Raw genomic sequence first — 14333 nt, forward strand, 5'->3', positions numbered from 1 at the left:
GCCTACCTAACAAACTTGTTTTACTAATTTAAAGATATGTCAAAGTTTCACAACCCTAAACCATAAACAATACGCTGTTTGGCTAAATCAAATATTTTCGCTCTCCCCCCCCCCAAAAAAACCCCCCCAAAAGATGCTAGACGGAGTGTGACTCTTGACTCCTGGCCAAAACGAAGTGGTCTAGTCTGTCTAACGGAATTTAACCGAACACGGAAGTGGACGGGAGTGAAGCCTCTCGCTCCGGCTGGACGCCACAGTACTGAAATCTGGTACAGTGAACTTCCCGGCCGAGTCGCTGTCGCTCCGTGGCCACTACGTCTCTTCCGTAGTTATGAAACTTTCGAGCGCAGGTTTTGTAACCGAGACGTCCCGGCCAATCACAGCACGAGACTGGTGCTCACGTGACGGTGTTTTTATGTAACAAACGGGTGTCTGTTGGAAAGCCCCTTGACTACTGTGTCAGGGCGCTCAGCAGCTACAAGAATGTGTAGACAACAAGTACATAAAGGAAAATTGAAATAACGGACATATTTTTTTTTTCTTCCACGCCACAATGTCGCTTCAACCACAACTGAAGGACGCGCCGGAGGAGAGGAGCGCATTCTTCATCGAGACCGAGTCAGAGTACGCCTGGGGAGAGGACCATGTTGACCACCATAAACTTATTTTGCAGAAAGCCAATGCTCTAGCATCGGAAAACTGCCTCAAAGAAGCTATTGACTGTTTTACTATGGCCATGCGGAATGGCTGCGTGCGGCCCGAGCAATTAAGCACTTTAGTGGACTGTATCCTCCGCAACTTCAAGAGAAAGGGTGCGGGGCCAGATGCGCCTGTGGGACGGAGGCAGGACGGAGCGGACAGCACCCAGGACGATGTGTTTAGCTGTCCAAGTTGTCATAGTTTTTTGGGCGAGCCTGTGACCATATCCTGTGGACATTCATACTGCAAACGGTGTTTACAACGCAAGCAGCTCTCACAATGCAAGCTGTGCAGCGAAGCAGTGAGGGTCAGCCCCGGGGAGCTGAGAGTGAATGTAATACTGTGCGGACTTTTAGATAAATGGTTCCCCGACGAGCTGAAAAAATCTAAAGCTATCGGGGAAGTTGAGGAGCTGTCCAGAAGAAAACGCTACGAAGAGGCTGTGAAACTAGCAACCAATGTTATTCAGTCTGGTAAGTGGGAAGAGGGGTTTGCTTTCCTCTGCCTTCTGCGCAGTCTCTGTGAGCATGATGGGGAAGCTGGTGTATTCATAACTTGATTATACTAACCCACAATAGAAACGGTTGGTATACTTTTTAAATCGTAATACCATTCATTATATAGGTTATTGTCAACGAGTCTGCAGGGGGTGAGTTAGGTACTACTGACCAAGATTTGTAAACCCATTACCATGTGCTGGACCGAAAAACTCCTCCTCCTGACTGTCATGTAACCTCGGGTGACCCGATTACGAAATTTCACAAGTTGCGCATGCGCGGTAGATGCGCGTTGCATAAGGCAGGTCGTGACACATTAGGATAGGTTTTGTAACTTAGCGAGGGGTGGAGGGCAGTTTTATTTGTAATTTGTTGTGACTGCAATGGCCCATTGTTTCATATATGTGAAATCAGGCATGGATAGATACTAATATTGGGTCTATTTTCAAGGCTGCTGGTCCAGATAGGGACACAGCAGGCAATGAATTAGCTTTTGTAACAGACCCTTCCCTTATGCAAGGGGGTGAACTAGACTACCTCTGTGTCAGATGATTTGTAGTTTATCTGCCTGAAGAACTGTGGAAGATTGAGTCTTTTCTCAGGTGATGTGATGCAGTGGGCTTGTGACAGGAAGGCTGCTGGTTCACATCCCACAAATGGGTGGGGAAAGTGAATAATAAATGCTTTCCTCACCATCAGCACCTACTATACATGTGCCCTTGAGCAAGGCATCCAAACCCCACAACTGCTCCAGTGGAGCTGCTCAGTGGTCAAAAGTAGGAGACAGCATGCATGCCCACTCCAAACTCCCTGGATAAATAAAGGATTAAGTACAGTGCTAGGCCTCATGGGATACAGGGGGCCTGACTTCCAGGAGAATCTGTAACATAGTATGAGCTGCTGCAGGCATGACGCTGCTCTGCAACAGAAATAGCCTTTATCATTTGCTCCAGAGCCTGTGTATGGAAAACACTGACAGCCAGCCATGGCTTGCTGGCTTTGGTCTGTGTATTTTGTTTATGTTCCATTTGGTTACCAATATTTAATCTTTGTTTGCCTGCTCACAGCAACCATTGCACCCCTGACCGTCCAGGATCAGGGGTGCAATGTCCCAAGGATTCTTAAATTTTTCTTTCCTGATGCAGATTTGCAGAAGTTTTTCCTTCTTCTCACTAAGGGTCTAAGGTTGGGGGAGTGTTGTTTCTGTTTATCATTTGATAACGGTGGCATTGTGAAGCCCTCTTGAGATTGTAACTGTGATTAAAGGTTATGCAGATAAAATTGACTTACCATGCACAGCAGGAAGCACTTAGTGCTCATCTATAAAGCAGTTCAAAGGTTTTGAGTTAGACAAAGCATCCAGTGTGTGTCCATTTTCTCTTAAGTGCTTCATAATTTAAACCCCACCCTATACCTGTTTAAGGGCTCATGGGAACAGCCACACTTTCTGGGTCAAGTGATATAATATCACATATAACCCACCTGCCCTCTGTTACTCAAACATGACCTACAGGATAGTCTTTTGAAGACACACATCATTTGTATGCTCTTTTTTTTGGTTAATGTCAGTTTTGCATAAGGTCAAAAGTATGCTGAGGAAGTCACAAGCTCCTGTGTTCCTGCATTGAGTAGCGCAGGAATACTGACAGCTGTAGTATGCTATGTGCATCAAAGGATAACTGCTGTGGCACCTTTTGCAGAGAAGGTTTGTCAGGTGACATTGGTGTGAGGACACAGACTGACTTAGAGTAAGGGAGCGATGCAGTCAAACCACCTGCTTTTGACAGTGTTGGTAATGCATGACTTGCAGAAACTAATTGATTTTTTACCTCCTCCTGCAAGCAGAAAAAGACGTAACTTCGCCAATTAAACCATAGGCTATTTATGGTCAAATGTGATTTTTGTGCTACCTTCTCATCTAATGTGCGATAATGAGATGTTCTTTTCAGGGCAATCTCCGACTAGCACTACATCTGTGATATCTGTTAAAAGTGAAACAGCGAGCTTTCAGTTGTCTAAAGAAAACTCTCCAATGTCACATAAAAGTCTCTCTCCTTTCTGATGTCTGAGGAAGATATGATTTCAACCCTACTCTCCCTCTCTGTCCCCTCTCCACCTCCTCCTGTCTCCCAGCAGACCCAGGGGCTGCAGCGGTGGTGCGGCTGTCTCGTGCGGAGGCGTACATGGCTCTCAGACAGTACCGTCTGGCTCTGGAGGACACAGAACTCTGCCTCAGCTCCAGCTGCTCTGCAGAAGTAGGTCACTCCGCACCGCACCGCCTCGTTGCTCCAACGTGAAACAAGGCGTGAATGCTGCAGAAATTGGATTTTTATATGTATTAAGTCCTTATTGAAAATTCCCCTGCGCAGGCATTTTGTGGTTGTTGTTATTTAAATTTTATTAGTAAATGAAAAGCAATGTCAAATATGATTAGTCCACTTCTGATGCTAGCCGTTTTGTGGGTGCCACAAGCGTAGTGGGGTTGCCTGTGTGTGCGTTTGAGTGTGTGTACGTCTGCTCACACACATTTCTGTATCTCTGCCTTTGCTTAGGGAGTCTGTCATGTGGTCAGTCAGTCTGTTCCTGTATGTTGCTCAGTAGGCCATTACTTAGAAAAGGTGTATTTTAAGACTGTGCCGCCCTCAATGCTCCAGACGGAGGCATTCAGTCGCCGCACCGTTGCATCACTGGTTTAACATTATAGGTTTATGACCTAGAATGTAGCTTAGAGGATGCCAGACATTAACACTGAATCATGTTTATCCATTTATCCTATTCCTTCATAGAAAAAAGCAGTTCTCAAAGTTATGTGATAACTTGTGATGCATGGTGTGCTGCTAAGTGAATTTGTTGTTTGTGTGCCCATTTGTTTATATGGAACATTTTTAACCACCCTCCTCTATTTTTAATGCTGTATAAAAAGGGCTTCCCTCGAGGTAAATAAGTTACAAAATAGTATCATGACTAAAGAAGGGTTGTGATTAAGGTCATAGCCATTAGTAAGTGTTATATCAGGAACAGGAGACCAAAAGCGAAGTCTAGGATAGCCTTGAATTGTGGTGGTTGAGTTGGAAAGTGGGTGCTGAGTATATTATGTATATTCCCCATCTTATATATTTGTACGGTTGACGCATTTTGATTTATTGACCTCTTAGGGAAAGTTGTTAATGGGAAAGCGTTGCATCACTTCTTGCAAAGTTGAATCGATGTTCTGTCTGGCTGTTGTAAAAGATTCATCATTTAACACTTACAAGGAATTGCTGTTGTTCCGTTGTTCAGGACTTTGGGATATTCTGTAGTTTGTGTGTACACAGTAGTCAAATGGGGCTTGGCAGGATGGCGGATGAAGGGCAAGCTGACCCAGTGTAAACATGAACATGAATGCTAACATGGCTGCCCCATGTCTCTCTCTTTCTCTGTCCCTCCTTTCCCTCTTCCTCTCCCCCCGGTCAGGCTTTCTTTTGGAAGGCTATGGTGCTCCAGGAGATGGGCCAGGTGGACGAGTCTCTCCAAGTCTTCCTCCACTGCCTGGATCTGGATGAGGACTTCCCCTGCGCTAAAAGACAAGTGGAAATGGTGAGAGAATCAGAAGGAAAAGTGGGAGTGATGATTGGTGAGGAGGGAGAGAGACGAATATCAGTTGCAATTGTCATCCTTAAGTGTGGCAAAGGTTTATATAAGCAGGGTGGAGAAACCAGACTCTGTGCACTGTGTAAGCCAAGTTTGACCAAACATTTAACTGGAACTGCTATCGCTGTACCATTGCCCAAAGGAATATGTCACGTTTACTTTGGCCTACCTGCCCTTTGATAAGATGGGATCTTTATGCTCTCCCATTATGAATTCTTCCTTATTGAATGGAACCATTTGTTCCCTTTTTATAGCTAGCATCTGCTTCTGTACTACTTTGAGTGCTGGCTTAATGGAATCGGTCTCTTAGGTTCACATGAACTTAAAATCTTACTGCAGCCTAATGGTTAAATTGAATAATTAAAGTGGAAACATGGCAGGGAGGCTGTCTTTTGTAGGCGTCCTGATGAAACTTTGTGTCTCCAGTATTGCTGTTTTTATTTTAATTTACAACTGGCATTGTACTCCACACCTAGAAATGTGTCTTGACTATAATGGTCAGATTGTTCTTCTTGTCCATGTTCATGTACAATATGTCAGTCTATACTGATATACTTGAGGTTGGAAGAAAATCCACCACACACCTGCCGTTTTTACAGATCAAGCATTTATTGTGGTTATATATGACAAATGCAAAGCAAAGTAAATGCAAGGTGAATGTTTTAAAGGAAATATGTCAGCATTTCCATCTCTAGTTGCATGTTTGCCAGATAAGCTTTCCACACTTTTTATTACGATCATTTGTCCTGGAATTGCGTAAGTTGTGTTAGTGGGTCAGGTCTTGTGACAGCCTGTAATGACATTAGTACCACTTCTTAGACAACACACACACTTAGAAGTTACATAAGTGACACACAGTTGACCCATATTTAACCAATAGTACACTAACCTTTAGCATGACATGGTAATTTGTTGTCTTTCATGATGATACTACGTAAAATTTGATTGCTAATGTTGCCCAAGCTTGGTGAAGTCATCTTCCTGTATGAGGGTGCGAGCTTTGTTTTGACTTTGACGTTGAACCTGTTGTTTAGGTTTGCTGTAGCTTGTCTGTTCTGAATTCCTTACCCCTCCCCTTCTGAAAGAGACACTGCTCAACATAACTCAACAAATAGTCATACATTTTAATGAAGTGGACCACAAGTAGGACCAGAATGCTGCTCTGCTACTGGGTCAAACTTGAACCTCAGGCTCAATCACATTCTCAGCATAGTCTAAACTGCCTTTCTGACCAATGATCCTTTGCCTCTCTGCCTCAAATTATTGCCTTGTGCATTATCTTCGCCTGAGAATGTCATCCATAGACAGCAAATGGGTATTCATGTGTAGTGGCTAGTGGTTATGGCGTCCTATTCACAGTATTTTGTATTTTATGATATATTTCTTTAATTAATTGATTCTTTGCAGATACACTTTATCCATGTGGAGATAGAGTTTCTCAGTTATTCAAGACTGTGTTAATTTCTCTCTGACACTGATAAGACGTTTTAGTGGCCCTGCTCCGATGACTAACTGAGTGCTTCTTTACAGATTCTGTGTGACCTGCTCTCCCCGGCTGGTGAGAATGTCAAGGTTGGTCTGAGGGAGATGACACAAAACGCCTCGCCTCACTTACGCTGTAAAACCCTTGTGGCTGATGCCCAGAACCAGCCTCCACCACAGAGCCTAGTCCATAGACAACACCAACACGAGGTCCGTGCCGCCTCCGTGCACCACCATCTTGACAACCAGGAGGTACAAACACACCGAATGATGATACTGATGTCATTCAATATAACAATGGAGTGATTTAAGGCAGCTGTTGTCCCTTTGTGTTAAAAGTAACATCTTCTTTCTCTTGGTCTTTCGTCATTGTGCAGAAACCTGGACGTTGGGAGAGCCTGGAGCGCACCAGTCTGAGCCGAGCTCATTCACTACGAACCCATAGCTCTAACTGTGGGGAGGAGGGGCTTAAGAGAGTTTGCTCTGCCCCTCAGCTGGGGGACCAGGGAAAGGGCAGCCTGCTGAAGAGGAAGCTGTCAGTGTCAGACTCCGAACACTTTGTTGTGTGCAGTGGAGGCAGCAAGCAGAAAAAACAAGGTCAGTGGCCACCCGCAACATTATATTTACTCCGTTCTATTGCTTTGTATTCTTTCAAGTGCATTGTAGTATAATCTCCAAATCTATCCTTTTCTGCTTCTGTCATCATACAAGTATCAAATTATAGAATATAAGCAATATTATAGTAGTAGCACTGCATTAATAGTAATTTAATTTGAATACTGTAATTCAGCCTTCTTGCAGAAATGAAGTATGTTGGATTCAGTATACATTCATTCCCACTATAAAGGCTATTCCCAACACTTTTTATGTCCCGCCACCATGGTGCATGTTTAATGACCTCATTAGCATTACTGGTTGTGTTTAATATATCATGATGACTATGGTGGGACATCTCACATACAGCTCAGGTGCCTCATTAAGACAATGAATTGCTAGCTGTCTTAGCAAATAAAGAGTAGTAACAGCATATCCTAGCGGTGATGAAATGCTGCCTCTGCTTCTGTGTGTGTGATGCATGACCTTCTCTCCTTGTCCGTACCCCAGGTGTGGCCAGTGCCTCCAAACAACAGGCCGCCACAGCCAAAGCCTGCAGAGGTGTTCCTCAGAACCTGCCGGACCCCAGCGACTTGGAGTGCTCTCTCTGCATGAGGTAGGGACACGTTGACACACACAAGGGGGTCCCACGCACACACACTTGCACTGGAGCTCATTTGTGTGTTTTTGGGTGGGTTTGCGAATAAACATTAAGAACAGCCAGTTGACAGTTTGCATCTCTCTAACCACTACAGGTTGTTCTATGAGCCTGTGACCACACCGTGTGGCCACACCTTCTGTAAAAACTGTCTGGAGCGCTGCTTGGACCATACACCTCAGTGCCCCCTCTGCAAAGAGAGCCTCAAAGAGGTGAGAAAGCATTGTTGGCTGCTGCTGAATCTGGATTTTGACCCTCTATCCATGCTTAATTCTTCAGAAAATCTGATTTGTCAGAATATGTTTAATTGTTGGGTTGGTTGGATAAACACTGATGAATTGATTAAGTGTCTCTTGCTTCCTCTATTTATCTCACACCTGTATCTTGCTCTCTCCAGTATCTAGCATCTAGGAAATACATGGTGACCAGTGTCTTGGATGCGCTGATCAAGCAGTATTTGAGAGAGGAGCATGCAGAGAGGACAAAAACTCATGTGGAGGAGACCAGAGAGCTTTCAGAGTGAGTAGCCTTGTAGCACTGTTCATCTCTCTTGTCTCTCTGTCTCTCTACTTCCTTCTTCCTCCATCTCTCTTTTAGCCTGTCTCTGGTTCATTCCAGCTTTCATCATCAGTCATTTCTGTCTGGAAAAAGTTTGAGAGTCTAACTTATGCTTCTTTCTTTGTCTGTTCCTCCCTCGGTGTAGTTTAACGAAGAATGTGCCTATCTTTGTGTGTACCATGGCTTACCCCACCGTGCCTTGCCCCCTGCATGTCTTCGAGCCACGTTACCGCCTCATGATCCGCCGCTGCATGGATACAGGCACGCGGCAATTTGGGATGTGCATCAACGATCCTCAGAAAGGGTAAGGCATCTCACGCACAAGCACATGTTCACACACCCATACTGCTCTGTTCTGTTCTGTTCTTCTGCTCCGCACTAGTGCTTTTTCTTTTTGTAACCTTGCCCGGAGAAATAATAAAAAGTTTTACTTTCTGCTGGAATAAGATAATGAGAGAGAGAGTGTAACTGTGAAAATTTTAGCCAACAGGCTTTCAGACTTAATATTTTAAGCGTTCTAGTAGCAGAATAATCCGATGCTAAGGCAGGTTTAGAGAATCATTTGAAAATGTATGAACTGTAATACCCCTTGCATTTCAAGGGCTATTATAATGTCATATCTCCTTAGTATTAATTAATTAAGTAGGCCATGGCGTAGTTTGTATGGCTTGCACTTTTAGGGGACCTTGCACCTGGACCTTGCAACATTTGTCTAGATAGATAGGTTCTTGGACCTTTTTTCAGCTCTACACGTAAATATTTCAGATTTTAGTCTTGTTATGAGACCTAATGAAAACACACTGGCACACTTGTATGTGGGCAATGAACAGAAACAGGCCTACAACCAACATAAAGTTATGGGTTATGTAAGACCTCCAAGCGATGACTGGGACAAACTGCCACAACAGCTCTCCTATTTTATAAATGAATGACTGGATCCCTCCCTGCAGGTTTGCAGATTATGGCTGCATGCTGATCATCAGGAGCGTCCACTTCCTCCCTGACGGGCGATCAGTAGTGGACACCATCGGAGGGAAGCGCTTCCGGGTGCTGTCCCGAGGAATGAAGGATGGCTACAGTATTGCTGACATCGAGCATTTGGAGGATACCAGGGTAAGAACCACAGTAACCCTCAATTAACTGAGGTTGTCTGTGTTGTGCTGTTAAGTACAATATTTGTCCATTCAATGTTTTTTAGTGAGTTCTTTTGTTACAAACTATTTACAAAAGCTTTTATCTTAAATTCTGACAATCCAGATTCCAGTGATTGGTTGATTAATTGTTTGATTGACTCTATTAGGTGGAGGACAGCGAGGAGCTGGTCAGACTGCAGGAGCTGCACGACGCGGTGTACGAGCAGGCCCGCATCTGGTTCCAGAACCTCAAGATCCGCTTCCACAACCAGATCCTGCAGCACTTTGGACCCATGCCGGAGAGAGAGGCCGATATCCAGGTACACCTCAGACACAGTGTCCTTCCACTTCCACCTGTAGGATTTTTTTTTACCAATCCCTGCCAACATCCTAAGCATTGGTGATGCCCTTTGGAGTTTGTAATGTGTATAATTCACTCCTCTAATCCAGTTTACTGTTGTGGCCCATTTGAGGATATCAATGAGGAGGAGATGTTTCCTGATGATCCCCACAGGAACTAGCGCTGATAATCTAGGCTCTAATTTAATGTTGGCTGTCACATAAAACAAAATGTGCAATGTATCCGCAGGGAAAGGTTTTTGTATTTAGATATGGGGTGCTAAACTCTTCCAAACACATCCAAAATACTGAAATCAGTCAAATGCAGCACCTGCCCCCCTGGATTTGGAGTTTTTGTCATTAGAAAGTTCTTTTGGAATTGGGTTTTCAACATGTCTTGGCTGTCACCTCTAAAAAGGCAGTTGCCTTTAATTACGAGAAAGCAGATGTTCGGCAGCTACTTCACTGCAGAATTGGCTCCATCTGGCTTCCACTTGTTTGAATAGCTTTAGGCTACAATACAACCATTTTAATGATACTGAATTAGAACTAGATTAGTAGAAAATACTATCCACTCCAAAGTGAAATAATGTCATCTATGTTCAAGTGTGAAGAATCAACATAATAACTTGTATAAACAATTTGTAGAGTGGGGTGTGTTTGTAAATTTGGAAATCATAACTGTCAATTAAAAGAAAGGCATTCTCTTATATTTTATGTATTGTGAATCAACCAAATTGGCTTGTTCATGTCCCCAACTTGTTTTATTATCACACACACAAATATTGTGCTTTTCTTCAAACTACTGGAGGGCTGCAACTAACGACTATTTTCATTGTCGATTAATCTGTCGATTATTTTCTCGATTAATCGATTAGTTGTGGTCTAGAAAATGTCAGAAAATGGTGAAAAATGGCGATCAGTGTTTCCCAAAGCCCAAGATGACGTCCTCAAATGTCTTGTTTTGTCCACAACCCAAAGATATTCAGTTTACTGTCATAGAGGAGTAAAGAAACCAGAAAATATTCACATTTAAGAAGCTGGAATCAGAGAATTTTGACTTATTTTTCTTAAAAAATTACTCAAACCGATGAATAGATTATCAAAATAGTTGGCGATTAATTTAATAGGTGACAACTAATTGATTAATCGATTAATCGTTGCAGCTCTAAATTACTGTTACAGTTTGCCAGAACTCTGCTCTTGAGAGTTCTGGCAAATCTGGCAAAAGAGCAGATATTCCATATCTAAAAACAAATTAAGTTGAAGTCTGAATTTGGAACATCTCAGGACACACTTGCATTTTGAGGAAGCTCCATGTGTGCACCTGCCTCAGAGGTCTGAATACTGGCACGCAGGTGTTACGTGTATTTGTGCTCTGGCTTCCACCCTGCACTCTATAAAAGGATTATAGATCTGCTATAAGGACAACCACAGGGCGGAGTCCACTCACAATATATAGGCTAAAGAGCTTTATGGGTACTACTTACCTAATCCCTCTGGCTGTTTTGCGTCATAAGGGTGTCATGAAGAGAATCCCCAATACTAACACACACACACACACACACACACACACACACACACACACACACACACACACACTCATTCTCAATGGAAACGTTATGTAATTTTTTAAGCACGTTTGTTCCGGGGCAAAATACAGTAATGCTTTGGTTAAAAGCCAATGTGCTTGTCTTAAAGTGAAGCAGAGCACAGACATGGTGAATTTGATTTGCCTCTTATGCTTGTAAGTGTTAAGCACATTTTGAAACTGTGGCTCAGGTTTGACGAAACAGGGATTTTTCAGCCATGTAACTGACGCAGCATCTGGTAATACGGGACATGCGGTCCTCAAGCAGCTTACCATAAAAGCTCATTTTTATTTGATTTAGTTTCAAGTGTGCTGGCTGATGCTTGGAAGAAGTGATGGCCAAGCGTCTGATTTGGTTCCACATATTGGCAAGGTTATTTTTTTAGGAAAGCAGTCAAATGCACAAGTTTCCCAGGAACCAATATTACAAATTATTCTGTAATTCCAACTAGTAAAAATGTTCCTACTATTTTCCCACTCTGAGTCCTGGTGTTTTGGCCCAGACAGGTTCTCACATTGTCCTGTCTAGAATAGTTCCAGGCAGGAAGCTGCTCTGTAGCTTGGTTTGGCTCAAATAGCATGAAAGAAAAGATATTTTTGTGGAAATACACGTCTCATACTGTTCCCCCTCTCTTCTAGGCAACTCCTAACGGTCCTGCCTGCTGCTGGTGGCTCCTGGCTGTCCTGCCTATCGACCCACGGTACCAGCTGTCTGTCCTGTCCATGACCACCCTCCGAGACCGCCTGGTGAAGATCCAGCACATTCTCACATATCTGCAGAGCATCCCCAGCGACTAGAGCTTCCTCCTCCCACAGCCCCAAACATCCTCTGGACTCTCGAATGACATTCAGGCAACCTTCTGTCAACCTATCGCCAACTTTCGTTTTCCCTGCCGCCATCAAGCCCCTCATCATTTTACAGTATTCTGCACCTCGCCTGGCTCTCCCACTGGCTGTCAGAGATGTGAAACCTTATTTTAATGTTGGGAAGACATCCACACGAGATCAGAGTGAAGCTGTAACATCCTTGAAATGATGATCACCACTCAGCGCAGCAGAGAAAGCAGAATTACGGCCAAACCGCCTCAGGGATACCACGGCACACACTTTATCTTAGCCCATCTAGAATATCGCTGGTTTAACTTCTTTGAGACATCGATGAGAGGAGTTGTCTTCATCTGCTCTCTTACTTGCTACAATTAGTTTGCCTAGGATCTTCCCTACTGACTTTATTGAAATTTGAAAAGTTTAGAGCAGTTATTATTCCCCTTGGTGAATATTTTGTTGATGTTGAAGGCGATAATAGCAGCGAGTTCTATGTAGTGAACACTTATGAGAGTCCCACTTGTAAGGATAATACTGTGCTGTGGAAGTAGAGGAAAGCAAAGTTATGGAGGTGAGGTGAAGAGATATCTATTAATGACTACATATTTAATTGAATCATCTCTTGTGAGATCAATGAGAAGACTTTTTTTGTTTTTTTGGGTGGGGAAGGTTTCCGTTTGTATAGAGAGGAGTGATTCTGTGAAATAAAATCCCAAATGCTGAAAGTTAAACAAAGGCAGATAAGCAGGAGGAAAGGTGAAGTGGAGCTGAGGGAGAAGGATATGTAAAGAAAAGATTTATGTAAACCCAAGTGCAACAGTAGGCTGGCGTACGCTTCCAAAACACTGATGAAAGTATTAATCTTACTCTTCCGAGCATTAAGCTTTTTTCTTAGTCACTTCTACCACGTCTACCATGCACAACTTAAACCACTGCCTCCAAGTAGTGGCAGAGGACCTTTCTATTGAAAGGAAGAGACCGCCTTTGTTTCTTCACATTTTTCCACTTTTGAGCTTCTTCCAAACTGTCATACAGGCAGCCATTTTGTCCCCCTTTACATACACTACTGTTGGAGGAATGGCCTTGAAATCCTATCTCCATTCTATGCTTTTACAGTGTTTTTCTTCCACTTAACCGCTAGTCACAACTCAAAAACCCTATCTTCCAAAATGTTTTGTTTGTCATGGTTTTAGACCCTTTCAGTTTCTCGTAGCGTAGAGTTTGACGAGTTTTGCAGTGAAGATATTTCAGATTCAAGAGAGTTCTGTACGTGTATTTCTTGTATTTCTCTCCTTGAAACCAAAAGTTCCAGCTACCCATGTAAGCCATGTTCAGTGAAATCATTTTTCAGTAAAAATATATCTGTACATTCTGACCTTATGTTTGTAAAAAAAAAAGTAAACAAAGGGGAACTTGCAATATTATGACAAATCAAAATAAGGAAAGAAACTGCTTATATTCATCAATTAATCAGCTGAATGGGTTAGCATGGTTCTTCATTTAAAGCTGCACTCTACTTGGAGGAGAAAGGACAGTACCTGAGGTGCTTCAGTCAGTGGACTGCTCTTGCCTTATACCATTTTGCATTGTGATTTGAACGGCACGATGCGTTGGCTTGGTTACCATTCCTTTTGCCATAGTAATTAGTATGTTTTAACTTTATTTTTCTCTCAGTCGCCTCAAAGCACCAGTTGTTCACAGTGTGTAAAATAAAAAGAAGTAAAAATTAAAGTTGAGGCTGTTGTATGTAAATCATTTGTAAAAAGGCTTTTTGAACAGATCTTGCTTTTTGCTCAAATGTTTTAAGTTATCAATTTTCAATAATAAAAGCACTTCTTTTTCAACTTGAGCCTCAGAGTGTTCACTGTCTTAATGAATATAAGATACTGTTGTTGCTGTATAGCCTGAATCGGGGGCAGCATGGTGGCTCAGTGTTCAGCACTGTTGCCTCATAGCAAGACGGACCCGAGTTCGATCCTGTGCTTGTGTGGGTTTCCCCTTTCCAAAGATATGCAAGTTAGGTGGATTGGAGACTCGAAATTGCCCTTGGGTGTGATTGTTTATCTGTGTTTACCTGCCTTCCACCCAAGGCATGCTGGGATAGGCTACAGCCCCCCAGAGACCCTGAATTCATGAGCGAGTAAAGAAAATGAAGGATGTTTTGGAGCAGTGTACCCCAATGCTGTTGTGCAGTGTTGAGCCACAGGGGGGCGATAACGCAACATTATTGCTGCATAACTGTTTCATAACTCACCCTTTACCCTCTGCAGTTACTCAACCTCAACTTTTATTATGAAAATATAAACAGCTCTATTTGAGCCACTTCA

The 14333-nt window shown here is 43.1% G+C and overlaps 1 protein-coding gene across 3 annotated transcripts; it reads left to right on the plus strand.

Annotated features, from left to right (window-relative positions):
- The first annotated feature begins 450 nt into the window (after positions 1 to 450).
- Positions 451 to 13833, plus strand: lonrf1 (LON peptidase N-terminal domain and ring finger 1). 3 transcript variants are annotated; one of them, XM_071517086.1, is made up of 12 exons: positions 451 to 1172; positions 3330 to 3451; positions 4650 to 4772; positions 6357 to 6560; positions 6686 to 6905; positions 7413 to 7518; positions 7658 to 7772; positions 7958 to 8079; positions 8264 to 8422; positions 9069 to 9231; positions 9419 to 9571; positions 11821 to 13833. In XM_071517086.1, the coding sequence occupies exons 1-12, from the start codon at positions 554 to 556 to the stop codon at positions 11977 to 11979; spliced, it is 2265 nt and encodes a 754-aa protein (XP_071373187.1). In that variant the 5' UTR covers positions 451 to 553; the 3' UTR covers positions 11980 to 13833. The 3 variants fall into 3 exon arrangements, with proteins under 3 accessions (XP_071373187.1, XP_071373189.1, XP_071373190.1); XM_071517088.1 differs by having other exon boundaries at positions 3333 to 3451; XM_071517089.1 differs by having other exon boundaries at positions 3339 to 3451; positions 6357 to 6522; positions 6648 to 6905.
- The last annotated feature ends 500 nt before the right edge of the window (positions 13834 to 14333 follow it).

This window comes from Centroberyx affinis, unplaced genomic scaffold, assembly GCF_046629955.1.
Source record: "Centroberyx affinis isolate AG114_WGS23_722 - 3 ecotype Tasmania unplaced genomic scaffold, CSIRO-AGI_Caff_v1 ptg000458l_1, whole genome shotgun sequence".
In the NCBI taxonomy this organism is placed as follows: Eukaryota; Metazoa; Chordata; class Actinopteri; order Beryciformes; family Berycidae; genus Centroberyx; species Centroberyx affinis.

Excerpts from the sequence above, each read along its gene's own strand:
- lonrf1 (XM_071517086.1), top strand. The coding sequence starts at position 554 with ATGTCGCTTCAACCACAACTGAAGGACGCGCCGGAGGAGAGGAGCGCA. Across the intron at positions 1,173-3,329 it reads AACCAATGTTATTCAGTCTG|CAGACCCAGGGGCTGCAGCG; the intron begins GTAAGTGGGAAG and ends CCTGTCTCCCAG. Across the intron at positions 6,906-7,412 it reads CAGCAAGCAGAAAAAACAAG|GTGTGGCCAGTGCCTCCAAA; the intron begins GTCAGTGGCCAC and ends TCCGTACCCCAG.